This window comes from Canis lupus, chromosome 5, assembly GCF_048164855.1.
Source record: "Canis lupus baileyi chromosome 5, mCanLup2.hap1, whole genome shotgun sequence".
In the NCBI taxonomy this organism is placed as follows: domain Eukaryota; kingdom Metazoa; phylum Chordata; class Mammalia; order Carnivora; family Canidae; genus Canis; species Canis lupus.
Window position 1 is genome coordinate 86,187,079 of NC_132842.1, and position 26,984 is coordinate 86,214,062.

The 26,984-nt window shown below is 49.2% G+C and overlaps 1 protein-coding gene and 1 long non-coding RNA gene across 2 annotated transcripts in view; one reads left to right on the forward strand and one right to left on the reverse strand.

Annotated features, from left to right (window-relative positions):
• Positions 1–9,625, forward strand: part of LOC140634464 (uncharacterized) — a 19,216-nt gene extending 9,591 nt beyond the window's left edge. Inside the window, exons 3-4 of the long non-coding RNA XR_012031952.1 lie at positions 6,585–6,704; positions 8,797–9,625. This is a non-coding gene — a long non-coding RNA (uncharacterized lncRNA). The remainder of the gene's footprint in view (positions 1–6,584; positions 6,705–8,796) is intronic.
• Positions 1–10,270, reverse strand: part of PGD (phosphogluconate dehydrogenase) — a 15,252-nt gene extending 4,982 nt beyond the window's left edge. Inside the window, exons 1-7 of the mRNA XM_072828429.1 lie at positions 10,153–10,270; positions 9,704–9,779; positions 9,023–9,202; positions 6,615–6,680; positions 5,557–5,675; positions 3,392–3,461; positions 1,098–1,232 (exon numbers count right to left, since the gene is read on the reverse strand). Of these exons, the coding sequence (XP_072684530.1) occupies positions 1,098–1,232; positions 3,392–3,461; positions 5,557–5,675; positions 6,615–6,680; positions 9,023–9,202; positions 9,704–9,779; positions 10,153–10,160 (654 nt within the window). The 5' untranslated portion in view covers positions 10,161–10,270. The remainder of the gene's footprint in view (positions 1–1,097; positions 1,233–3,391; positions 3,462–5,556; positions 5,676–6,614; positions 6,681–9,022; positions 9,203–9,703; positions 9,780–10,152) is intronic.
• Positions 10,271–26,984: the final 16,714 nt, after the last annotated feature.

The following is a 26,984-nucleotide window of genomic DNA, read 5'->3' on the forward strand; positions in this document are numbered from 1 at the left end:
AGAACAGTTTCTAGCACACAAAGCAGCAGGCGCAGTATTTGTTGAATAGATACGTTAACCTCTAAGTCAGTCACATTTGAACACAAAAAATGAAAAGCGCTCTTCCAATGAAAATCAAGTTAAACTGTTTTGGAAAGAACAGTCAAGGCAAATCAGTGAAGCCAAGTGGGGACTGCCAGGAGGACGGGTGCCGGGCGGTCTGAGTCGGTGGAGGGTGCAGATCATGATCTCGGGGTCGTGAGTTCAAGCCCCACACTGGGTGAAGACGATTAAAAAGGTAATAAACTTTAATAAAACAAAAAAATGAGGAGGAAAACCTGTAAACAAAATTCTGGAAGGGTTCTTCTGCAGACATCTCACAAGTAAGTATTCCTAAATCGTGTTCCACATGAAGTCACTGGGAGCAGAAATTGCAGATGGTGAGAGAGAGGACTACGGTGCTGGCCAGCAGAGCCACGCCTCGAGAAAAGGACTGGACAGGTGATGAATGCGCCTTCCTCTTTTCAGTTAAAATAAATGTTACCTAGTAACGATGCAGACTGTCTAGAGAATGGAGTCCTGACATTTACCTCGACGTGTATTTTTAAAAGATCAAACTGATAGAGGGATAGACAGATAGCTATTCGATCAGGTTTAGTAAAATGCCAGAGGAGAATCTGGGTGGTGCACACACAAGTGTTCAGGATCATGACTTTTGTCATGTTTGAACATGACATGTTTGAACATCTGGTTCATGATAAAATGTTCCCCCCACTCTGACCTTTTTGATTAACTGTCAAACAGCCAGTCCCAACCTGACCAGGAAAGCAAGTTTCGATTCCACCTCCCATGGGGGACGATGAGAGGACCAGTAAAAGGCCACAGGCCTGACAAGGGAATGGTCACTAAATGGTGGTAATGACTGCCGCCCAGGTAACCTGGGGACTCGGCTTAGTGACCAGCTGTCCTATCTTACCGCGTCCCCTGATGGAGGCCGAGACCAACCTGCCACCAGCAGTGACCACAGGAAGGAGGCAGAGGAAGGCTTCGTCGTGGCCAGCAAACCCCTCTCATCTGAGCAGAGTCCCCTGCGGCCAGGGGCAAGGCCTGGGACTCACCTCCGCCATCCCGTTATGCTCCATGCCCAGCACATCCCTCATCAGGTGGTAAGCCTCACAGATGAGCTGCATGTCCCCGTACTCTATCCCATTGTGCACCATCTTCACAAAGTGTCCTGCTCCTTCGTCTCCCACCTGTCAGAGCAACGAGCACCAGGAGGCCGTCAAAGCGGCGGGTTAATACCTCAGAAAAGCCCACGTCAAGTTCTTTGGCAAGGCTCCCTCCCCCTATAAAAAATGACAAATATGAAGCAAATATCTGCAGTATTTTTAAAATTAAGAATCGCTTCATAACAGCTCCACACAGCTCAGCACAGTCCGGCGTGACTGCAGACTCACTCTGAACTCATTCCTCTCAAGGTTTTTCCAAACATCCCAATTCACTGTGAGCGCCCACAGCTCCTCACCCACTGTCTCCCATCCTCTCTTGCTACTAAGGGCCCCGTGCCCCCAGCCCTGCCCCCAAGTGAAAGGAGCCCTCGTCCTCCTGAGGTCACCGCTCTCCTACTCACCGGGCTTACAGTAAGTCGGCTAAGTAAATCACTTGTACTTTTAAAAACATAAATGTATCGTGGTTGTTTCTAACGGCTACCAAGCCCAGAAACGTGTTCCTGCCAGAGTCTCCCAGCGGCCAAGACACGGACTTCTAGGAACACTGGCAAGATGTATACAGTCAGAACACCAGCCTGTGAGTTTAGGGCAAGAAACTCGACTACGGATCCTTAGTGCTTACAGTGTCAGTCCCACTGGCTCGTTCCGTCCCTGCAGGCAAGCTGCGCGGGAAGCCAAATAATCTGAAAACTGTCTAGTGGGCCGGGAGTCAGAACAAAGGGGTATCGTGGTCAAATACTCGGTGGCATCGGGTGCTGCTGTCAGGTGCATCCATCCCCACGACAGGCGTCCCCCTGCGATGTCTGCCGGGCCTGGTGTGCCGTCTCTGCTCTGTCACCGCGGGGAGCCGTACTATGGACGCCCACATCACAGACTTCCACCCTCTGAGCTGCCCCCTTCTGATTTGGACACCTTCTGTGGCTGCTGAGTAACAGGGCTAATCACATTACTTCACCCCATCCTTCCTGTAACTTCACGAATGAACTAAGGCGTCCCTGCTCTTAGTATCTCTACCAGCTTTTTCAATATCCTGAGACTAACGCCCTGAGGCTACAGAAAGTCAATCCCCGACTTGATCGGGACACTTGAGGGCCAGTGCTAGTTTTTTCTTCACCGTTCTGTCCTAAGCATGTCTACAAAGAGGGGGCTGTTGCTGTCCTGTTACTGTAGTAATCAGCGACTGAGGCCCGAAAGTTCCCTTCCTAATCCTTCATACTAATGAGAAAATCCTCAACCCTCCAAACCCAGCCCAGCACCCTCTTGGCCTAGGCAGACTTTGCCCGAACTCCATGATGGCTGGTTAAAATGTATGGACCAGCGTGGGGTGCCCGCTGCCATCACGGGCCTGGTCAGGCCTCCCCAATTCCTCGTACACCTCAGGCCTCTTCCATCTCCCCTCTTAACCTCCCTCATACAAAATAAAACTAAAAAATGGGATTAGGAGCTAAAGAGACCTCGGAGACCATCCAGCCCACCCCCCATATTTTATAGACGAGAACACTGAAGCCCACATACTGTACTGAGTCACTCATGTCACACAGTGAATGGAGAGCCAGAATTACAGGCCAGGTCTCCCAGCCTAGTGCCTTTCCCACCCATGGCATGGTCCGAGGCTGCAGCGGGGATAAAACTGATTTTAGCAGCAACACAAAATGCAGGGAGGGAGGCATAAAGGAGTGAGCCTGGGCCTCCCTCCCATTTCGTGAAGGCAAAAGGCCATGTATAGCGTACTCTGTTCAAGCACAGAATACCTGCATCCCAGGCTACGGGAGAGATTGTCCACATCCGTGGCCAGGACATCTGACCGCATCAGCCACTCAGTCCTCCTTCCATGCAGGCAGAGAAAGCCCGCTTTTGATTCTGACATTTTCTTCATTTTCATGAAGTCACACGGCTAAAACAAATCTCGCTTCACCTCATCCTTGCTGTACCTTCTTAAAGAATCCAACTTTTAGATGAATTGAGGAGGCCTATTTCTAATACCAGCCTCAAGGCTCTGAAATATTAAGATGCAAGGACATGTAAAACAGGCATGCATCTTGGGCCTCAGCTGCGCTAGCGACTTCAAGACTGAGATGCTTGTCACACAACTAACTGCTGCCACAAGGTGGTCCTGGCTGTGTGCACTGTGTCATGTTTGCGCCCAAGTTACCACCTGGCTTGAAAGAGAAGCCAGAACTTGCCCAGTCACAGCAGGGTTCCCCCGATCCGACCTTCGCAGCGATGCCTTGGAAGATGGTCTTGATGTGGGGCCTGTGGGGTGGAACCGTGTAGTTTAGCTGCTGAAAAGAGGACTGAGATCTCAAATATTCAAGGACCTCCCGCCACCCCCGATTTTTTTCTCCAAATAGGAGGTGGAAGCACCCCCCTTCATGGAAAAAGTAACCAATGTGCCAAGACCACGAGGTAAGCCCATCAGAGGCTGCAGACTATCTGGTTAAAGCAGACAGACCCGCTGGAAGCATGAAAGCACCCGGAGAAATTTCCTCTGCACTGTCAAAAGGAGCTGTGATTCCAAACAGCAAGCAACAGGGAAGTTCCTGCAGAGGCAGATGCCTTTTACGAGTCTGGATGCAGGTCACCGGGCGGGGCGCGATCCTGGGAGTGCAGAACTGCGCAGGTTTCCCAGAGCAGAGTTCCTTATTACCCCGAGGAAGGCTGCTGTGCTTCGTCCCTCCCACTGCCCCGCAGGAGGCCAGGTTAGCTCACGAGGCTTTCTGCTTCTGGTCTCCTCACTACTTACTAATAAAGGCTTCTTTACAACAAGTTTTTGGTAAAGACACAGAATTGACAGAATTGCAAAGTTAACGTTCAGGATTAGAGCTCAGACAGCTAAATGTTAAGCTTCAGAACATCACGGAGCTCGTACTGAGCATTTCAGATGATGGTGCGGCTTCTACTTCTCCAGCTGGGCCTGGGAGAATGAGTCCAGGAGCAACTGGGGCACCTGCGCCTTATCAGATGTCCTCACGTGTATCATCTGAGTGCCTAGCCCGAGATAAATGTTCGTAAGCTTCTGAGAGGCAGGAAGGAAGGCCTCTCTCTACTTCTAGATTTCACATACTGCAGGGGCGCCTGGGGAGGCTCAGTCGGTTAAGGGTCTGACTTTTGATTTTGGCTCAGGTCATGATCTCAGGGTCCTGGGATCGAGTGCTGTGCTGGGCTCTGCATGCAACAGAGTGTCTGCTTGGGATTCTCTCCCTACCTCTCCCCTTGCTGAAACTTGTGCACCTGTGCACACACGCTCTTGCTCAAATAAATAAAATCTTTAGATTTCACATGCTGCAAAGAATTCCCCAACCTATTCATCAGAGAGGGAATTTTTTATTTTTGTAAGATTTTATTTATTATTTATTCATGAAAGACACAGAGAGAGAGAGAGGCAGAAACACAGGCAGAGGGAGAAGCAGGCTCCAGGCAGGGAGCCTGACGTGGGACTCGATCCCGGGTCTCCAGAATCACACCCCAAGCTGCAGGCAGCACTAAACCGCTGCGCCACCCGAGCTGCCTGAGACAGGGAGTTTAAAAAATAATCTTCCCCAGTAAGCCCTACACCTCTGGGAACTAGGCTGGGTCACTCCTTACTTTTATACTTAATATAATTCTAGCATATTTGGAATTCAAACTCCTTCAGAAAAGAATGGTACCTTTCCACATCTCCCTCAACAAGATCCCTCCTTTGCTCGCTCTTTCTCTTCTGCTTCTCCAGCCCTGTCTGGTTCTCTCAGTCTGTGTCAGGGGTTATTACTACTAGCACCTTTTCATTTGGATTCTCTGTCCTGCTTGCCCCCCACCCCCACGCCTTACGCACTCCTCCTCTTACATCACCAGTGCACCTCCCCCTCTATGGCCAACACTTCCTCTTACATACAGCACAGTGAACAGTGCAAAATTCGTTTTTCCCACAAGTCAAATAGAAAACTTCTACCTCGTTTTCCCAGGCACAAAACAGGCAGGCCGTGTCAGATTTTTCCATTACTCACAATTGTTAAATAAACAGTTATTTTAGGACTGTGCATCAATTATAGAGGCAGACATTACTTCTAACTTCAGACCGTGCCCAGGACATTATTCGAACAGAACCTTCCTTAAAGCCTCTGAACTCTGTTAAGCCTGTTGAGAACGTCCTAGTGTCAGTCTTGGAGGAAGTAACAGAAGACAAAACACAAAAGAGAATATGCACATATGTGATGTCAAAGTAGTGAAAAGTATAGATAAAAGAAATATTTCCAGCATTTCCAACACTCAGGCACCACTGAGATCAGGGTGGCAGAAATGCCCATGGCTCATCTTCCTCACAGCTCAGGCTCCCTTATGCTGACATGGGGGTGGCACCTTGGATACTCACCAGGCCTCTTTGTCCCCTCCTGGCATAAGGGAGGGGCCATACCGGGCCCCCTCCTCTCCACCACTGACTCCACTCCCCACAAACAAGATTCCCTTGGCCTTGAGGTCTCGACACCGTCTCTGGCAGGAGAGAAAAACAATTTCATTATGCTTCCATAAAATAGTTTCTCTCAATGAATGAAGAGGAGGTAGAGGACAGGTATGGAGAGCCCACACTGGATATGAAATGGCCCAAGGATCCAAGAACCTGATCATTCAAGAAATTTTATCCTGGGGCACCTGACTGGCTCAGTAGTAGAACACACAACTCTTGATCTCAGGGTTGTGAGTTCAAGCTCCATGTTGCGTGGGAGTCTACTTTAATAATTAATTAAAAATTAATTAATAAAAAAGAGGAATTTGATTGCCTCAGTTTGAGTTAGGAAAAAAAAAAATCCGGGAGCCCAGCTGGCTCAGTCAATAAAGCAGGTGACTCTTGATCTCGAGGTTGTGAGTCTGAGCCCCATGTGGGTGTAGAGATTACTTATTAAAAAAAAAAAAAAAATTCATGAAGTTTAAAATAGCTACCCTTCCCCCAAAAGGAAATAATAAGGCCAACACACATTCTCGGTTCCCTAGAAGATCTAGTACCATAAGACTCCATTAAGAGTTGGTGGGTTTTCCATGGTTTTACTTTTAAGAGCTGGTTTCATACAAGTATGACTTTCTGCCATTCAGCACTTGAGATCATTCAGGGTCTCCTACACGTGAGGCCAGTAGAGCCGTGGCTCTCAACCCTGTCGTACACGGACATCTCATGGGCTGGAGGCGGAGGGACAAGCTAGGCACACACGGGCAGCCCTACTCTATCTAAGCAGAAGTCATCTTTCTGAGTTCCACGTGTGATTGAGGAGACCTCAGGTATGTCTTAGCAGAGCAATGGTTGAGGATGGCAGCTCCACACCAAGCCCCAGGGTCAGCACTACAGAAGGACAGTCCACTCCTTTATCACAGGTGCTATACTGATACGTTTTTCTACAATGTTCTCAGAAGGAAGAACTCAGACTGAAGAATACTTACTGTGGTGTCCCTGTATTCAGAATTTCCTCCATCGATGATGATGTCACCAGTGTTCAACAGTGGTACCTGTAACCAGATACTAGCGTTAAGGTGGGCTGAAGAAATGAAAGACAAAAACAGAATGTACTTTAACCAGTTGAAACAAACAAGAATTTCTCTCAAATAAATCCAGCCTAAAAGTATATATAGTTTAGTTTTCAGTAAGTCCTCCCTCCCTTGGCTAGAGCTGGATCCTATGGGCAAGGGTAGGGCTAGCAGCCTAGTCAGAATTCTCTGCCAGTAAGATTGTTCTCTTTAAAATTTCATGACAACCAAAACCTACCTGCAAAATTTTATATTTCCATTGTGTGTCACTGGCTTCTTTACATCCCCAAACGCTAGAAACAGGACTTGTTCTAAAGGATCACGCCACTTCCTGTAAAATCTGCTCAGGGCAGAGTGGAGGTCCATAAGTAGCCATCAGTTGGTTTGGTGCCTGACCAAATGACGTGATCAGCCCTGTCTGGAGATGGCAGGAGACCAGACCTCAAACTAGCACACCTTTCCACAGCACAGCTAAGCCTGACTCTATTAAGTTATTATTCAGACTCCCTGCACGAGGCTCCAGCGAACACGACTTCGTATTTTCTTATGCTGAAGAATAAACTACCACTTTCCAGTCCATTCTGTGCGTAGCTAATGGTGACCAGCTTAGCATCCTGCTACACAGAAAGCTTGGTACGTCCTTTCCTTATCACAGTGTTCTTCCTTTCTAGATCATTTTTTTTTTTAATGGTGGCACACTGGTTACAAGGTCCTCTCCCGGCGGAGACACCCCCACTGTTAACATGACTCCCGTAAAACATCCCTTGCCTTTGTTTATTGTCACTACATTCTCACAGCGAAACATTTCTTCTAAACAGCTAATGCCTTGGTTTTTCAGAGCTGTTCCTACAAAATGGTATTGAGTATCTTTTTTCTTTTTTAAAGATTGTATTTATTTATTCATGAGACACACACACACACACACACACACACACACACAGAGGGAGAAGCAGGCTGCATGCAGGGAGCCTGACGCGGGACTCAATCTCAGGACTCCACGATCACTCCTGGGTCGAAGGCTACACCACTGAGTCACCCAGGGATCCTGGCTTTGAGTATCTTCTTAAGTCATTTCCCCAGGTTCCCCTCCACCCATATGCCATGTGTAGTTTTGTGGGTTCTGCTGGAGGGAAGAGCACCCAAGGCTGCACGGCACTGGGAGCAAGCTTGTTGCCAGAAACTGTCTGTGAGGTATGTGGAGGGAAGGGCCCCAGAGGGGCCCCAGAAGCCGCTCATAGCATCGGTGCTTCAACCAATGTTGCTGGGCACAGTCCCCGGGGAAACAGCTATTTTCGCCATTGGCTCCTCCTCTCCCCCGGCCATCCCAGTGGGTGAGTGGTCGTGGGCCCTTCTGTGAGGGGACAGCCTGGCAAAGACCACATGCCCTGGCCCTGGGGCCATGGGGGGGTGCCTAAAGGAGGGGTCAGACTACAGCGTTAAAGAACCAGAATTAGCACCTAACGCAAAGCAGTCACCCTTCCGCTGAGACTCAGGGCCAGAAGTGCAAAGCAGAACCTCTGGGGCACTCGGGACTTTGTCGCCTGCCCGCCCTAGCATGGCCACTGCAGCCCATACACGTATTTTTCTTCCAAAAAAAGATACACTTGCTAGAGTCAACAGATCATTCAGAAGTACCCAGGGCAGCGCGGGTGGCTCAGCAGTTTGGCGCCGCCTCCAGCCCAGGGCCTGATCCTGGAGACCCGGGATCAAGTCCTGCATCAGGCTCCCTGCATGGAGCCTGCTTCTCCCTCTGCCTGTGTCTCTGCCTCTCTCTCTCTGTGTCTGTCATGAATAAATAAATAAAACCTTTAAAAAAAAAAAAAGAAGTACCCAGCATGTAGTTCCTAGGATTCCCTAAGGGAATCTCATCATTCATATTAAATCATACAATGATTTACAAGCTGTTACTTTATACATATGCTGAGAAAAATGAAATCTTCTTTTAGTGAAGAGAACTAAACATGCTTTATGTACAACCAAAATAATAAGTTTTTTTGAATATGAAAGACAAGGACTGAGATGAATACTGTTTGTTCCTACTGTTGATGAATTCTTATGGAAATGTCTTAGTGTCCTCAGAATTTCTTTTTTTTTTCAGAATTTCATTCTTACGTAATTATTACCACCTGAGGATATGCGGTGACTTAATTAGTGCCAATCATGTTAAACAACACGGAGACATTTAAGCATCGTTTTGTCTGAACTGAGGAGTTCGCATCCAGACACAGGAGAGAAAAAAAAAAATCTCCTAAATAAAAATAACCGAAAGAAGGAAGGGGAGAAGCTGCCTCGCTGGCAGCAGCTGGGCGCAGAGCCAGCCTCACCAGTTTGCCAATGAAGTCGTCGACGGCCTGCCCAGCCTTCACCAGCAGTATGATCCGCCGCGGCTTCTTCAGCTTGGAGACCATCTCCTCCAAGGAGTGAGCACCAACCACTTTGGTTCCCTTTGCCTCGTTGGCCAAGAAATCATCCACTTTGGAGACGGTCCTATTGAAGGCGCAGACCTAGAAGGACAAACGGTCGGATGAGGAGGACCCAGGGCACAGAGGACCTTCAGACCCTAGATTACGGGGAAGCTGCTCGGGCCGAGGTGAGGAGTGAGCCCGGGCAGAGGCCAGAGGCCAGAGGCCAGAGGCCAGCGGGGTCGCCCCCCGCCGGGCTCAGCGTCAGGCCAGAAGCCAGCAGCCGCCGCCAGTACTCGGGTCCGAGTGGGCTCGTCCGGCTGCGCCGCTCACTCCTCGCTCCGCCCAGGTCTCAGCCGGCATCAAGGTGAGATTCTGCGCTCTCGGGGCGGGGGGGACGCCTCCTCGAGGATGGAGGGTGGAGGATGGAGGATGCGGCAGACCCGCGGCGTCCGAGCCACACTCCACGAGGTCACTGCTTCTCGTCCTGGGCCAAGGCCCCGTCCCGCGGGAGCCGCCGCAGCAGCAGGTGGTCGGGCTCCCGGGCCACCAGCACCGCCCCGCGCCCCGCCCCCGGCCCCGCGGGCAGCCCGCACGACTCACCACGAAGCCGTGGTCGTTCATGTTCAAGATCAAGTTCTGGCCCATGACCGCCAGCCCGATCAGCGCGACGTCGGCCCTGCAGGGGGGCGGGGGGAGGGTCAGCTCCGCTCCGCGCGTCCCCACCGCACCCCGACCGCATCCCCACCGCGCGCGCCCGCCCGAGCTCGCCGCGGACGACCCGCGTCCCCCCCGGGCTGCTCCCGACTCCCCACCCCCCGGCCCCCTGCTCCCGCCCCCCACCCCCTGCTCCGGGGCCTCCCCCCCAGGCTGCTCTCGGCCCCCCGGCCCCCTGCTCCCGGCCCCCTCCGCCCTCCCTCCACCCCCGCCCCGGGCCTTCCAGAGGCGGCGACCCCGAAGGACCCGGGCTGCGGGCCGCGCTCCAGGACCGCGTGGCCCAGGACGTCGGGGCGGCTCCGCCGGGAAGTCCGGGGCCGCCGGGCCCCACTCACTCGGCCATGGCGGCGGCGGCGGCGGCGGCGGCGGCGGCGGCGGCCGAGCAGGAACCACGGAGCCGGGGGCTGAGGGCGCGGCGCGGCGGTGAGGCTGAGTCCTAACCCCCAGGCTCCCGGGCCCCTCCGGCGCCGACCAATCGGAAGGAGGGGGCGGAGCCGTGCGGCCGCGCCATTGGCCCCGCCCGGCGCCTGTTAGACCACCCGACGCAAGCCGGCCCGCCCACTCCCAGGCCGGCCCAGGAGAGCGCCGAGCACATCGATGACCTCGCGGAAGCGGGCGGGGGGCTGGGCGCGGGGCCGCAGGCGCTGGGACAGCGGAGGGGGCCGGGCGCGGAGAGGGGGTGCCCGGGACAGGCCCGGGGGCCCGGGGAGGGCGCGGCGCCAGCGGAGGGGGCACAGGGGGCGGGGGGGGCCGGGGGTACGGGGGGGGCCGGGGGTACAGCGGGGGCCGGGGGAGGGGGCACAGGGGGCGGCCGGGGGTACGGGGGGGCCGGGGATACAGGGGGCGGGGCGGGGCAGGGGGGCCGGGGGGCCAGGGGGCGGGGGAGCACGGGGCGAGGGCCGGGGGTATGGGGGGCCGGGGAGCACGGGGCCGGGGGCGGGGCCGGGGCCCGGGCGCGGAGGGGGTACCCGGGACAGGGACAACGCCTGTCGCCTGAGCCACCCCCCCCCCGCCCCTTCCTGCCATCGCTGCCGCGCGCTGCGGGGTTCAACCCCGTGGGGAAGCGGTTCGTCCGGGCCGGTGGGTGTAGTGGGAGCGGGGAACGCGGGGGGACGCAGCAGGTGCCGAGAGGCGGCGAGCAGATGGGGCCTGAGAGGCCAGGCCCGGGCGCGGCGCTGACCTCCCGAGGCGCAGAGGACCCAGAGGCGACCCCGCAGCCTCCCGGTGGCCCCGATGCGGCCGGCATCTCCCGTCGCCCTGCACCCCCCTGCCTCCCCGCCGGCCTCCGGAGGCCGGTGCTACGGAACCAGGCTTGGCGCCTCCAGCACATGTGAGGATTTTTTCTGCGGACCCTTCATACCGTCTACCACGCACCTTGCACACAGTGCTCACGAGAAACGAGTCACAGGTGGTTGATGGCTCGTTAGTGACCCAGTTGTGACTAATTCAAGGCCTAAACTAGTTGGATCACACCAATTGCACAGATTATACACGTTTTAACAGATACATTATAAATGACTTACATGTAAGCCTGTGTCCCACCATAGTGTTTTTTTCCTACTGGAGGATGGGTACAAATAAAATCACAGTTAACAAGGTTTTTAAATGCATTATGGAATCTCACTCTGAATATTTAAAATCTCACAATCTACCTTGCATGTAAATATTTTCTAAAGAACATGAAATTTATTAGATACGAAACACAAAAGTCAAACCATCCGAATCAGGATCCGGTGAGCTCCCACCCCAAACCCCATAAAAACATTTCACATACACCCACAATGGCTTCAGCGGTTTTGGATGAACCAGGCTGGCAGGAATCTTGGGGCTCTGCCAACCGGGTATCTCCACACTCCAGTGTTCAAGGAAGTTTGATCAATATGAACTCTGACACCACAGATCGGGGCTAGGCCAGGAAGTGTGTGTTTATCACCCCAGGTGATTCTGGATGACCTTTTGAAATAGTTCTCAAAGGGTGGTCCAGGACCCCTGCAGACAAGTGGGCCCAAAACGATTTCAATAGCACCAGCAAGATCTGACTTGCCTTTTTCATCCTCATTCTCTTTCATCCTCATCCTCATCCTCATCCTCATCTCTCTTAGTGTCCAATGGAGCTTTCCAGAGGCTCTATGACACGTGATTTGAAGAGATGAAATGCAGAAGCAAATGAGAGAATCCAGCTGTCTTAAACTGTAGTAAGCCAGATGTCAGAGAGATTTGCAAAACTGCCAAACAATGACATGGATCACTGAATTTCCTCTTGTTTTGGGAAATTGTTATTCAAAAGTTTCTCAGTTTTAATTTCTAAAATGGTGATATTGATAATACATAAAAACAGCTCTTTGTATCGTCAGTATTTTTAAGAGTATAAAAGGGTCTGAGAGCAGTGGTTTGCAAACCACTCTTGTTTTGGAAAGGAGGAAATTGGGGTTCAGGGAGCCGAGACTTGCTTAATCCAGCCATGCACCAGAACTGCCCCTCAGGGACAGATTGGATGCTCTCCAAGGACCTTCTCAGTGGACCCTGGGGTCTCGAGACGGTTCAGTGGTAGGACAGCACGATGTCACAGAAGTCAAATCAGATGACTCCTCAGACCACCTGGAATGTATTTCTTGGAAGCTGTGTGTTAGAGAAGGAGGAATGGGTTCTGCTGTCACACTGTCCGTAGCTCACTCCGTAGCTTCTTTCTGGCTGTGCAATTTGGGACAAATTGAGTCTCAGGAGTTTCAAGTGTAAAACAGGAAGGACAAAACCTCACCTAGAGGTAGCTCTAGGGTGAAATGACCCAAACAGGGACTCGCATCTGGACCTCATGCCCACATGCCAGCCTCTGCCTTTCTTGACAGAAAGGACACGGAAGAAATGCAAACTGTAGTGGAAAATAGGATCGAATCGAACCCTTCTCCCAGGCTTCCTCATGCGTGGTAACACTGTCTTGTGCGATTGACATTTGCTGGGAGAGTAGAACTGAAACGTTTCCCCAAGATACACACGTATACAAATGATACCAGGTGACAGATGGTTGACTAGATGGGATGTGTCTTTTTACAGCTTATATGTACACCCTTTAAATCTTAGTATACCTCAATAAAGCGGAAAAAAAGAGCATATCTTCAAAAGCTCATTAGGTATTCATACACTATCTGATGAAATATCCAGATTTTTTCCTTTTGTTTTTTTCTTTGTTTTTTAGAGAGAGGGAGGGAGGAAAGGAAGGAAAGAGACAGAGGGAGAGGGAGAGAGAGAATCGTAAGCAGGCTCCCGCCTAGTGCAGAGCCCGACGAGGGTCTCAATCTCACGACTCTGAGATCATGACCTGAGCTGAAACCAAGAGTCAGAGGTTTAACCCTCTGAGCCACCCAGGTGTCCCTTGTTTGTTTGCCTTTAATACATTTTAGAATAGATTTTTAAAAGAGTTGCAGATAGTTCAGAAAATAACCTTAGAAGCTTTACCTAGTTTTCCCTGTGGTTCGCATCTTAATATTACCACGATGTTTGTCACAACTAAGAAACCAGCATTTGCATCCACTGGTAAATGAACTCCAGACGGCATTAGAACTGCGTTTTCTAGGAACGCACGTTTCCTGTGGGGGGCCATCTCGTTATCACATCTTCTTAGTTTCCTCTGGGCTATGACTATTTCTTGGGTTTTTTTTTTCTTGCTTTTAATGACATTTCATTTTTTTGTAAAGATTTTATTCTTTGGGCGTCTGGGTAGCTCAGGCGGTTAAGCACCTGCCTTCGGCTCAGGTCATGATCTCAGGGTCCTGGGATGGAGTCCCGCATTGGGCTCCTTGCTCAGCAGAGAGTCTACTTCTCCCTCTCCTTCTGCTGCTCCCTCTGCTTGTGCTCTCTGTCAAATACATAAAATCTTTAAAATATATATTTCATTCTTAAGTAATCTCCACTCTTAACATGGGGCCCAAACTTACAAACCCGAGATCAAGTCACACGTTCCATCGACGCAGTGAGCCAGGCACTCCTCCTGACCTTCAGTTCTGAGGAATGCTGGTCAGGGGTTGTATAGACCGTCCTTTGGTTTGGATTTTTTTCCTCATGGTTATACTGGGGTTGTGGATTCTGTGGAAGAACACCACAGAGGTAAGTGCCGTTCTCCTGCCATCGTATCAAAGGTACGTGCTATGGACAGGGATGGTGTGAGTCCCGACCACCGGCCGAGGCAGTGTTTGTCAACCTTCCCCACTATAAAGTTATTTTTTTCCTCTTTTCCATGATCTATTCTTTGGAGGCCATTCACTAAGTACAGCCTACTTTTGCCTGTTTGTTTTTTTAAAATGGATTATTTGTCCTATTGAGTTCTAAAAGTTTTTGTGTATTCTCAATACAAGTTCTTTATTAGATATGATTTGCAAACATTTTCACGCAGTTTGGGGCTTGTCTTTTTGTTTTCTCAGTGGTGTCTTGTGAAGGGTAAAGATTTCTTATTTTGATGAAGTCCAATTTATTGTGCTTTTGGTGACATAGCTAAAAAAAAAAAAAAATTTGCCTAACCAAAAGTCACAAAGATTTTCTATGTTTTCTTCCAGACTTCTTATAGTTTTAGCTCTTGCATGTAGGTCCATGATCCCTTTTGAGTTAAGTTTTGTATATAACATGTAAGGTAAGGGTCTGAGTTCCTATTTTTTGCATGTTTTGCATTGTATATCCAATTGTTCAAGGAACAATTGTCAGAAAGACTATTGAATACCCTTGGCATTTTTGTAACAAATCAGTCGAAATGGCATTGTATGTTTGTATGGCCATTGTATGGCCAAATGGCAATGTATGTTTCTGGATTTTCTACTGTGTTCCATTGATTTGATGCCAGCACCACACTGTCTTGATTACAGTAGCTTATAGTAAGTTTTACAGTGAGGTAATTTAAGTTCTTCAACTGAGTTTTTCTCCAAAATTTTTCTTTTGGCTATTCTAGGTCCTTTTTAAAAAAATTATTTATTTATTCATGTGAGACACAGGGCGGGGGGGCAGAGACACAGGCAGAGGGAGAAGCAGGCTCCATGCAGGGAGCCCAACGTGGGACTCGATCCCGGGACCCCCGGGGTCACGGCCTGAGCTGAAGGCAGACGCTCAACCGCTGAGCCCCCCAGGTGTCCCTTTTGACTGTTCCAGGTCCTTTGCCATTTCCATGTACATTTCAGGATGAGCTCGTCAGTTTCTGCAGCGAAGCACCCTGGGATCTGGTGGGAATGCACAGAACATATAGGATAATTTGGAGAGGATGGTCACCTTAAGGATGCGGAGCATGAACATGTTATATGTTCATGAACACGTTATCATGTTTCCATGTACTTAGATCTTCTTTAATTTGCTTCAGCAATATCTGTAGCTTGAGTGCAGGGGCTTTGCACGTTTTTAGCTGAATTCTAAATACTCCGTTGAATGTTATTGTGGATGAGACGTTTCCGTGTGCAGTTTCAGACTGTTCGTTATCGGTACATAGAAACACACCTAATGGTTGGTTGTTGATCTTGTGTCCTGACGCCTTGTCATCTGTGATCATGTTATCTGTGAATGAACACAATTTCAATTCTTCCTTTCTAATCTGAATGCCTTTCATCTTCCTTGCTTTTTGGACTGACCATCTTGCGTCTAACATCATATCATGTTGATGCCGTAAGAGGAGATGTGTTTGCCTTGTTCCCAATCTTAGGGGGAAAGCATCAGTTTTTCACTACTATGAATAATGTTATAGGTTTTTCATAGATGCCTTTATGTTGAGAAATTTCTATTTTATTTTTCACTTGTTGAGAATTTTTATTTTGAATGTTCAGTTGCCCACTTCTCTCTCTTCTCTTTGCCTCATGTAATAGGCACATAATGATCATAACGGTGATATCTTCCTGATGTAGGGATCCCTCGCCATCATGAAATGTTCCTCTTTGGATCTGTTAACTACATTTGATTAATTTATTAAGATTTTATGTATGTGTGTGTGTGATCTCTCCACCCAAAGTAGGGCTCAAACTTACAACTCCAAGAGCAAGAGCTGCATGCTTTACCAACTGAGCCAGCCAGGCGCCTCCAACCAAGTACATTTTAAGGATTTAATGTACTTGGTCGATTCATGAATCGGCAGCATCCTGTCTAGCACCCAGAGGGGAGCTCCAAAGGGCTATAGACAAGGACAGGCTTTTATTTTTACTAAGATTTATTTATTTATTCATGATAGAGAGAGAGAGAGAGAGAGAGAGAGAGGCAGAGACAGGCAGAGGGAGAAGTAGGCTCCATGCTGGGAGCTCAGTGCGGGACTCAATCCCGGGACTCCAGGATCGCCCCCTGGGCCGAAGATAGTGCTCAACCGCTGAGCCACCCAGGGATCCCAAGGACAAGCTTTTAAAGGTGGAGAGAGAAGTGGAACATATAGAAACCGTTAGCAAAGAATTCGTTGTTTTAGGCAAGGTCACTCTCCTAATGGGAACAGAAGGGTCTCTCAGTAAATTTCCTAATGCTGACCCAGAAATGCCTATGTTAAAGGTTACACACCTGGGGGTGGGGGTGGGAGGCTGAAACTACAGTTAGATTAGGTATTGTTTACTGGCTTGGGGTCTTAATCTAGGTGAAACCAACTTCAGGTCTGTAGTTTCTCTTTAACAATTCCCTCTTGATTAGACTCTCAGCTTAGCTGAAAGATGTGATCAAAATTTAGGGTGTCAACGCCACTCTCGGCTACTGCTCTATTTTGCAAAGCTTCTGTTGATCCTTTGTGTGGTATTCACAGTTCATGACGTTTTTACTTAATTTCTTGGGATATTCACAGGTTAGGACTTCAGGTTCACAATTTTTAAGCTGGTTGTCCTCTTTATTATCCATTTTTTTGATGTTCCGGTCTCAGGGAGATCATTTGCTGTGGGTTAGTGGCTGCAAAAATGCATTTGAGGCTTTTGAGAGAACATAACACACCAGGGAGATTATTATGATGACTACAAAACTTCCAATATTGGGAGTACTCTTTGAAGCCATGGCCCCTGCGAATCAAACTAAAATCAAGTAAGTTAGAGAAAGACCCTGCTGAAAGATACTTTTTTTTTTTTTTTAAGATTTATTTTTTATTTGACAGAGAGCAAGACCACGAGCAGGGGGCAGAGCTAGAAGGAGAAACAGACTCCTCTCTAAGCAGAGAGCCCGACATAGGCTCGACCCCAGGACCCTGGTATCATGACTTGAGGTGAAGGCAAATGCTTAACTGAGCCACCCAGGCGCCCCTGAAAGTTTTAATTTTCTTTTCTTTCTTCTAAAATATTTTTATTTATTTATTTATTCATGAGAGACACAGAGAGAGGCAGAGATACAGGCAGAGGAAGAAGCAGGCTCCCTGCAGGGAGCCCGATGGGGGACTCGATTCCAGGACCCCAGGATCACGCCCTGGGCCAAAGGCCAACGCTCACCTACTGAGCCACCCAGGTGCCCAGAGTTTTAATTTCTAATAACTCTAGAGAGCTAATTTGTTAATAACTCTAGAGACAAATCTATTTTAATTAAACCAGCAACTGAATATTTTCCCAGATCATGTGAACTTGAAACAACATTTGGATTAGCTTCCATGTGTCTGAGAGTTTTAGAAAGCCCAATACTTACAAGCACTTGTCCAATGAAATAGAGCTCTCAACAAATTAAATTTAGCAATACTCTCAGAGGTAGAAAAATCTCACATTTGTACCATATGTATGTATGGAAACACACAGAGAGACAGATGTAACGGTCCTGTAGCTACTAATATTTTCGAAAAAGATTTTCAAGATTTTTATTCTTCTTGGAACTGATCTTAAGGAAGAGATGCTAAAGTTTGGGGCACGAGAACCCCTTCAGCTTATATTTAGTTTATATTATAAAAAGGCTTCTTTCCCCCTTTTTCTCCCCTTCAATCTCAGGTGATTGTGGGCTGTGTTTACCTTTCAAAGTCCTGATAAGATGTGTAACTTTGAGGGACAGAGAAAGAAAAAGAATTCACATTCCTCCAAAGGACTTTGGTTTCCTGAAGCTGTTCACAAGCTGTTTAAGATAATTAGGGCAAGTTTGGAGATTGGGAAAGAAACAGGTGAACTTTGAATTGCCTCTAGGGCTGCGTTTCTAGTTTTGTAAAGATTTGAAAGATGAGGACAGTTGCTTCCAGTTCCTCAAATAATTGGGTTATAACTTAAATGATATCACAGTCGATCCACCTATCCAACTACATTATCTCAATTTGCTTTCTTCCCTCCCGGTGCATAGCTCAACTTTGAGATATTTCTGGCAGCAGTGAATAATCCCCTCTTCTGTGTGAGACGGTCCACAAAGGGGATGCAAGGGACAGTAACTTCCCAAGATGCAGTTACTCTCAGGGAGAGACAAAGGAAAGAAACACAGCCGCAAGTTCTGGGCAGGCAGAAAGCCAGGCCCAGCTGTGCCAAGGTGAGCAAGGTGAGCAAGGTGAGCAAGGTGAGCAAGGTGGGAGGAGCTGGGGCGCAAACAATCAATGACCATTGGGTCTGGATTTGGAAAGGGACAACATGAAACTTTCCTCTCGCGACTGGACACTCCACACAGAGATTCAGAAGAGCTGATTCTGGTAAGAGTTTCCACCCTTTGCTGGCTCCTGCCAGTTCTTCCAGGATCCTCTCTGCTGGCTCTGATATCTAGCAGTTTCCCCTTGGCCATTTACCAGAAAATCCCTCAGTTTTGTCACTGAAGGGCCCACGTGGGGGCCCTTCTTTGAAGGTATCTATGGGGGTGTGTGTAAGGCCATTGACTCGGTGGACTTGTGTTTATGGGACGGTCCTTTGGGAGTGGGAAAACAATGCAGAGGATTAGTGCACCGAACAGAGAACAGAGGGGAGCCGCAGGCTTTCATTTTAGGTAACTTTTAGCGATTTTATTTATTTGTTCATGAAAGACAGAGGGGGAGAGAGAGAGAGAGAGAGAGAGAGAGAGAGGCAGAGACACAGGCAGAGGGAGAAGCAGGCTCCATGCAGGGAGCCCGATGTGGGACTCGATCCCCCGTCTCCAGGATCAGGCCCTGGGCTGGAGGCGGCACTAAACCACTGAGGCACCCAGGCCGCCCTCATTACCCTTTTGCAATGCATCTTTTAATGAAACCATTTTGGAATTTTGAAACCTTTTAGATGCTTCTGCTTGCCAATTAAAACAGGTATCCCATTTGGCTTAATTTGAGAAACTTTGCTTCCAAGGGTACTTCTTAAATGATCTTTTCTAAGTGGAATCTTCCCCCACGGTGGCCATTATATTTTTAGGCTGCAATTCTCCTAAGGGCTTGCAGCTCGGTAGGGCCCTGGCTGCACATAGAGCTAACTCTCATGTTTGTAGGGCCATATCCAACCGCCATTGGGGCGGGGGGGTGTCACTCACATTTCCATCTGGCTTTGTTTAGGGGCTCCAGCCTAATGGTTACTAAGCCAAATTGCTCAGGACACAGAACAAGCCTAGTGAGATTTTGCTGTTTTTGCTAGGTATCTACAACTTCTGGGACTCTTGTTCTTGGACACAAAATAAGCAGGTGTGCTGGAAGCTTAAGCACTTGACTCTATTTTATTTTATTTATTTGACAGAGATAGAGAGCGCACAAGCAGGGGGAGCTACAGGCAGAAGGAGGGGGAGAAGCAGACTCCCGCTGAGCAGGGAGCCTGACACGGGCTTGGGGCTCAGGGCTCGATCCCAGGACCCTGAGATCATGACCTGAGCTGAGGGCAAATGCTTAACCTGATGAGCTACCCAGGTGCCCCCGGCATTGACTCTTTAGCATTTAAGGATCCCATTAGCTCAGACTTTGGGTGTCTCATAGCCGAAATGATAACCTAAAAGGAATGTGCCACGAGGTTGAGGGCTGTGTGTGCTCTACGGTGCGCCTCGTTGCACAGAAGTTTTCTTGAGGTTGGTGGGTGACCTGATGTCAGCCTAATCTGTTCCATGACCAATTTCTCTTATCATGGGAGTCTTCTGGAGGTGGCAAGTGCTCTCATAATCCTTAAATGTTCAACCTGTGCCCACTGATTTTTGTGGCTTTTGGCCTCTTCTGAGATCCCCTCTAGGAGGCCTTTATCTACGTAAAACAAGGCAAACATGTGCATCGTAATGTATTGACAGTAACCAAGAGATGCTATGGTGTCCTGACCCCAAGACAGCCCGGTGTGTACCACCACCAATACCCGTGGAAACTTGCTGAGGTTTTCCATCCCGGGACTTGTGATCTGAAAGGCCAGGGCCTTGGCTCTGGGAAGACCCACTGCCAGCTCGACTGCGCTCCAGGCGTAACTCTCTGCCACTCAAACGGATCTGCCCTGTAAAGGAAAGCTGGTGAGATCAGGAGCCTGGACACAAAAAGGGCAGAGCTCAGATCCGGGAGGATCTCACCAACAGCCCGTAGAAGCATCAAGAAAGGCAGTGAACTCAAATGGTTCATGGGTATCACACCTGTTTCTTGTTGTCCCCGAATGCTGCTGGAAGTTCACTTTGGTTTCCATTGCTGCCACCAAATCTGTTAAATAACTAAAATTGAACCAAATATATTTTAAGGATCTAATTGGCTTTTTTAATCGATTCATGAATCGGCAGCATCCTGTCTAGCCCGCAGAGGGGAGCTCCCAAGGGCTACAGAAAAGGAAAGGCTTTTAAAGGGGTAGAGAGGGGGGATCCCTGGGTGGCGCAGCGGTTTAGCGCCTGCCTTTGGCCCAGGGCGTGATCCTGGAGACCCGGGATCGAATCCCACGTCGGGCTCCCGGTGCATGGAGCCTGCTTCTCCCTCTGCCTGTGTCTCTGCCTCTCTCTCTCTCTCTCTGTGACTATCATAAATAAATAAAAATTAAAAAAAAAATAAAGGGGTAGAGAGGGGAGTGGAAAACAAGGAAATTGTCAGCAAAAAATCCGTTGTTTTAGGCAGGGTCCCCCTCCTAAGGGGAGCAGAAGGGTCCATCAGTTAATTTCCTAATGTTGACCAGGAAATTCCTATGTTCTCTGGTTAAAAGTCACATTTCTGGGGGGTTGGAACTGCAGCTAGGTGAGGTACTGAGTGTTGGTTTACTGACTCGGGGGCCTGACAAGTGCAGGTTCTGGTGGCCGGGGATGTGCCGAGAGCAAACCCACTCCTTACACCTTCTACCTTCTAGAGTCTTCCCACTAAGTTTCTGGCTAGCTGGCTGCCTGCCCAGCTGAGACCTTGGGCTAGCAAGCCTTGGGTTTTTCCCATTCATTTCTGACCACTTGTGCTGCTTTTAGCTGATGAAAATCCTACAGCTCTCCTCTGCGACCCGCGAACAAAACATGATCAAATATGCTCCCTTCAGGGATCCCTGGGTGGCGCAGCGGTTTAGCGCCTGCCTTTGGCCCAGGGCGCGATCCTGGTAGACCCGGGATCGAATCCCACGTCGGGCTCCAGGTGCATGGAGCCTGCTTCTCCCTCTGCCTATGTCTCTGCCTCTCTCTCTCTCTCTCTCTCTCTGTGTGACTATCATAAATAAATAAAAATTTTTAAAAAATCTAAAATCTTTAAAAACAAAAAAAAATGCTCCCTTCAGAGCAAAGCCTGATCTGGTCCCGCTGCTTCCCTCACGATCAGAGAGCGTGGGGCAGGGAGCCCCTCTGGCCTCGGGGGCGCCTCCACTGCTCCCACCTGAAGCTCTAGTAGTTTTTCCCAAGAATAAGTGCTTTTTAATTTGTTTGCATTTGGTCAATTTCCAGAGCCTTGAAACATTTTTTTAAAGATTTATTTATTTACCTTAGATTGAGCGAACACAGCAGGAGGGGCAGAGGGAGAGGGAGAGAGAATCTAAAGCAGATTCTGTGCTGAGTGCTGAGCCGGCTGTGGGGCTCGATCTTACAACCCCGAGATCATGACCCAAGCTGAAACCGAGAGTACGCCACTTAACTGCAGCACCCAGGTGTCCCATCCTGAAACATTTTTAATACTTCTTCCAAGTTTGATGAGTTTTATTTTTTGCAGAGAGCACTGCCTCTCCTCCCCCGACCGCCGGAGCCAGCACTCCCTCCACAGCGCCGCCCTATGTCTGCAGTGAGGGCCTTGCCTTGAGCCCCCTAGAGTGTGGTCACCCTGTGGCAGGGCTGCGGCCCCTGCAATCCTGTTCCACGGGCTGCCCTTGGCACCAGCCTCCTAGCAGAGGAGGGGACACAGCAAGCAGAACATGGAGAAGCTTCGGGGAGGACAAGCGCGTCAGGAAGCTCCCCCAACTCCTGTGATTCCCCAGTGGCCTAATAAGAGATTGCGGGGTCCTTCGGGGTCTGGCTGGCTCAGTCAGTAGAGCAGGTGACTTTTGACCTTGGGGTTGTGAGTCTGAGCCCCATTTTGGGCAGAGTTTATTTATTTATAAATATCTCATTTATTTACGAGAGAGAAAGAGAACAAGCAGGGGAGGGGGGCAGAGGAAAAGGGAGAAGCAGACTCCCGGGTGAGCAGGGAGCCTGATGTGGGGCTCGACCCAGAGGCGATTCACCAACAGAACTGCCCAGACACCCCAAGGAGAGTTTATTTAAAAAAAAAAAATCTGCAAGGTCCTGTAGGGGTACTCTTCCTGTCTGTCTGTCCTGCCTCCTTCCCAGGGTGGGCAGATGAAAGTATAAGTAGGGAAGTTCCTTGGAAACTTCCAATTGCTACGTGATTTGTTTCGGGTTTTTTTTTTTTTTTTTTGAAAGAGAAACAGAGCAAGGGCTGGAAGGAGAGGGAAAAGTAGACGCCTCTCTGAGCGTGGAGCCCGACAGGGGGCTCGATCTCATAACCCTCAATCACGACCTCAGCCGAAATCAAGGGTCCGACGCTTAGCCAGCCGAGCCCCATGGGCACCCCTCGGACGTGGGAGGAGGCTGGTCAGGCAGGACGGACTGTGGAGGCCACGCAGGCCCAGCACTCCCAGCCTCAGGCGACCCAGGAGATGCGGTTCCAGAGAAACTGGGTTTAGGTGCATATTCGTGACCTTCAGTTGACTTTTAAAGGAAAACTACAGGGGATCCCGGGGGGCTCAGCGGTTTGGCGCCTGCCTTCAGCCCAGGGCGTGATCCTGGGGACCCAGGATCGAGTCCTGCGTCCGGCTCCCTGTGTGGGGCCTGCTTCTCTCTCTGCCTGTGTCTCTGCCCCCCTCTCTCTATGTCTATCATGAATGAATAAATAAAAATCTTTAGAAAAAAGAAAACTTCATCGGAATTGCCTTTCTGTGACTAGTTCTGCAGAACAAACCACGCTTCTGGAACTCGTGTGGCCGAGCAGCCCCCACAGGCGACCTTCCAGCTGCACCTGCTCCGTCCTGGGGGCTCGTGGGCTCAGGGCAAGGAGCCACCGACGTCTGTCGAGAGGGACAAGCCGATTACTCTAGCCTGAGATTTAGCAAGAGAAATATGCTGAGTCAACATGACTAAACATCCGGACACACCCAATTATTACGGAAGAACCTTCGCTTTATGCCAACACGCTTAAGTATCTAACCCCACAGCCCCTGTCTGTTTCCTTCTATTACTAATGTTACACGGATCTGGCCCTTCCCATTTCTCCGCTAAGGTGCTGGGGCATCCTGAGCCTTGAGGCCTGTGAGCCCTAAGAGTTAACACCCCAACTTTCTGAATACTGGAGGTGGTGGACGTTGTGGTCGCCTGTAATTCTTGTCAAGCTTCAGTCAAATATCATGATTTCTCTTCTAAGTCTCCGGGGATGGCAGGCTCAGCCAGGGAGGTCTAGGGCCTATACCCTCGGCATCTCTTGCCACAGCTCCTGGGCCCTTGGCCGGAGCTGGCACTCCCTAGCAGACCTCGATTTGTGCTTCCTAAGTAGGTGAAGCGGCGCAGAATTGCAGGTTGGGTCCCAACATTCCCAGAGGCACAGAAAGAACAGGAACGCCTGAGCCTGCAGAGTTCCCAAGCTTTGAAGTGGGGAAACGGGTTTAGGTGAGTGAGCCCAGGAGGGGCCTCTGCTTGTTTGGCCATAAACCTTGACCTCCACCCGGATGGGGTGATTCCTTTCTTCCTTGAGTTCCAGCAAAGGACTAGAATGCAGCAACACTCTGCCTTCCTCTGGGAGGGGTGGAGCTGGTGTGCAGATGCCTGGGGGAAGGCTCTCGGCTCCGGGGCCCAGCAACGACAGAAACAGAGCAAGCCTCGGACTCCTCCCGGAAGGGCAGGGCCAGTGCTCGTGCTCGGAGCAGGCAGAGGCTCTTCCTGCCAGAGTGCTGCAGATTGCACGAATCCGTGTCCCTCTGCCTTAGGAGTCTGCAGAGTTTGACTCCCGCCCAGGTCTCTCAGCTCTGGGGCTGCAGATCCAGGCATGGCCATTTTATTTTCACCTTCTAAATAGGAGCAGAAAGCTTCCAGGGAACAAAAGTTTCACACAGCAAAAAGCTCAGCTGAGTCTGGCCCCCTGACCAGGAGTGGCGCTGAGAATCTGCACAGGGCCCACCTCCAGAGGCCCCGCTGCGAGAACTGGTGAACAGCAGGTTTACTGAACTCACAGGACTAGAAAACTCCAGGGCTAGGGGAAAGTAGTATACAGAATTTGAGGGGTTTTTTTCCCTTATGATGCATTTTAAAATTTCCAGTTTGGGCACCTGGGTGACCCATTCGGTTAAGTGTCTGCCTTCCACTTGGGTAGTGATCCCAGGGTCCAGGGATCCCCATCGGGCTCCCGGCTCAGTGGGTAGCCTGCTTCTCCCTCTGCCCTTCCCCTCTGCCCATGATCTCTTTCCCATTTTCTGTCTCAAATAAATAAATAAAATCTTAAAAAAAACAAACAAACCTCCCCAGACCAGGTCCTTCCTGCATGGCTCCTTCACCACACACCCCTCTGCATCCCACTCGCAGCCCTGTGGTTGGTGTATATCATGGCTTTCTTGTGCTGCTTCCTCTCCCCCTTTGCCCTGCCCAGCCCGGCCCCACGCAGGCTCTGCAGACTCCTACCTCGTGACCTTCCTCAGCTGGCCCAAAGGGCCTGGGCACTGGGGCTGGGGGAGGAGGGGAAGCCGACAGACACCCAAGAGGCCATGCAGGGCCTGTGGCAGCCTGGGCCCCAGGAGCCAGGGTCCCCCCCCCGCCCCCCCGCCAGCCTGATCCCCACAAGGCTGCAGCCAGCCCCTCGATGGCCCATGCACCGTCCCTCTGCCATCTCCATCTTGCTCGCCCGTGCTGTGGGTCATTGGCCCTCCCTGCCCACCTATTCCAGTCTCCTCTGAGCGCCTGCCAGTGGTGCAGGAGGGAGCCCTGTGTGGCTTTGGGCAGGCCACAAATCTGCCTGGAACTTCATTCCTCCAACTGTAAAATGAGGCCAGTCATCCTGTTCTGCTCTCCCCATGGGACTGTCCAGAGGCTCCAAGGCAGACAGTGTGGGTCCCTCGTGAGAGCAGAGGTGCTGGGAGGCAGTATCACCGCTCATGGCCCCCGCAGACCACTGCTGCCCTTGCCCTCCCCCCCTCCGCAGCCCCCACAGCCCTCTGCTGTAGCACCAACTCTGGTGTTCATTAAACATGGTCTCTTTACATGAAAAAAAAAATAGTATATAGAACTTGAGGGGTTTTTTTCTTATGATGCATTTATCTTTCAGTTTAAAATTTTCCAACTTTTTTCTCTTTTCCATTTCACCTAGTTTCTTATTTTATAAACTCTTTGTTTTTAAGTCTTTTGGTTTTTAAATTTTACAATTACATGTTATAAACATATCTTCATTTTTGCTTCCTTTATCTGTATTCAATTTTATTTTTGTGAATATATATATATATTTTTCTTTTTGCTTTTTTATGCCATTGGAATTTCGTATCTTTTAACACAGAGAACAAAATACACTCAGGAACAAGTGGATCACCCTGTTTTGTCCACTCTGTGAGATTATATTCTCTCATTACCACACATTCCTCTCTCTCTCTCTCTCTCTCTCTCATTTTTCTTTTCTTTTTCTTTGTATTTTTTCTATTATTTTCTGGTTCCTGAACTATTCACAATTGTCTAGTCTGTATTTTGTTTAGGTCACGGTTGATATTTTTGACTCTGCATACTCGTATAGTCATTCTTCACTGGACAACAAGACTAGAAAAAGGAATTCACAACAAAAGAAAGAACCGGAGGTAATACTCTCTGCCACAGATATAATGAATATGGATTTAGGTAAAATATTGGAGTTGGAGTTCAGGATAACAATTATAGTTGGGCTTAAAAAAAAATCAAAGACTGTAGAGAATCTCTTAGGGCATAAATGAGATCCAATTAGGCTGAAATTAAAAATACTCTAATGAAGAAAAAAATACTCTAATGAGATGCAGTCTAAACTGGATGCTCTAACAGCTAGGGTAAATGAGGCACAAGAAAGAGTAAGTGACATAGAAGATAAGTTGATAGGAGCTGAGGAAAAGAGAGAAAAACAACTAAGAGCCCATGAGGAGAGGCTCTGAGAAATAAGTGATGGTTTGAAAAAAAAAAAAGTATTATTAGAATACCTGAGAGCACAAAGAGAGAGATAGAGTGTCAGAAGATATACTCGATGAATTCATAGCTGAGAACTTCCCTAGTCTGGAGAAGGAAATAGGCATTCATATCCAAAAAAGTAGATAGGATTACTCCCAAAATCAATAAAAATACAGCAAGATCCCAATATATAACAGTGAAGCTTGTGAATTTCAGAAATAAAGAGAAAATCCTGAAAGGGGCTTGAGAATAGACCACATACTGGATCACAAATCAGGTCTCAAACGATACCAAAAGATTGGGATTATTCCTTCATATTTTAAGATCACAAAGCTTAGAAACTAGAACTCAATCACAAGAAGAAATTTGGAAGGAACTCAAACACTTGGAGCTAAAGAGCATCCTACTAAAAAATGAATGGGCCAACCAGGAAATTAGAGAAGAATTTAAGAAATTCATGCAAACTAATGAGAATGAAAGCACAACCGTTCAAAACCTTTGGGATACAGCAAAGTTGGCCCTAAGAGGGAAGTACATTTCAATACCAGCCTCCCTCAGAAAATTAGAAAAATCTCAAATACACCAGTTAACCTTATCCCTAAAGGAGCTGGAGAAAAAAATAGCAAAGCCTAAACCAAGCAGAAGATGAGAAATAATTTAAAAAAGAGAGCAGAAATCAATGAAACAGGAGATAGAAGAATAGTAGAACAGATTAATGAAAGTAGAAGCTGATTCTTTGAAAGAATTAAAAAGTTACATAAACCCCTAGCCA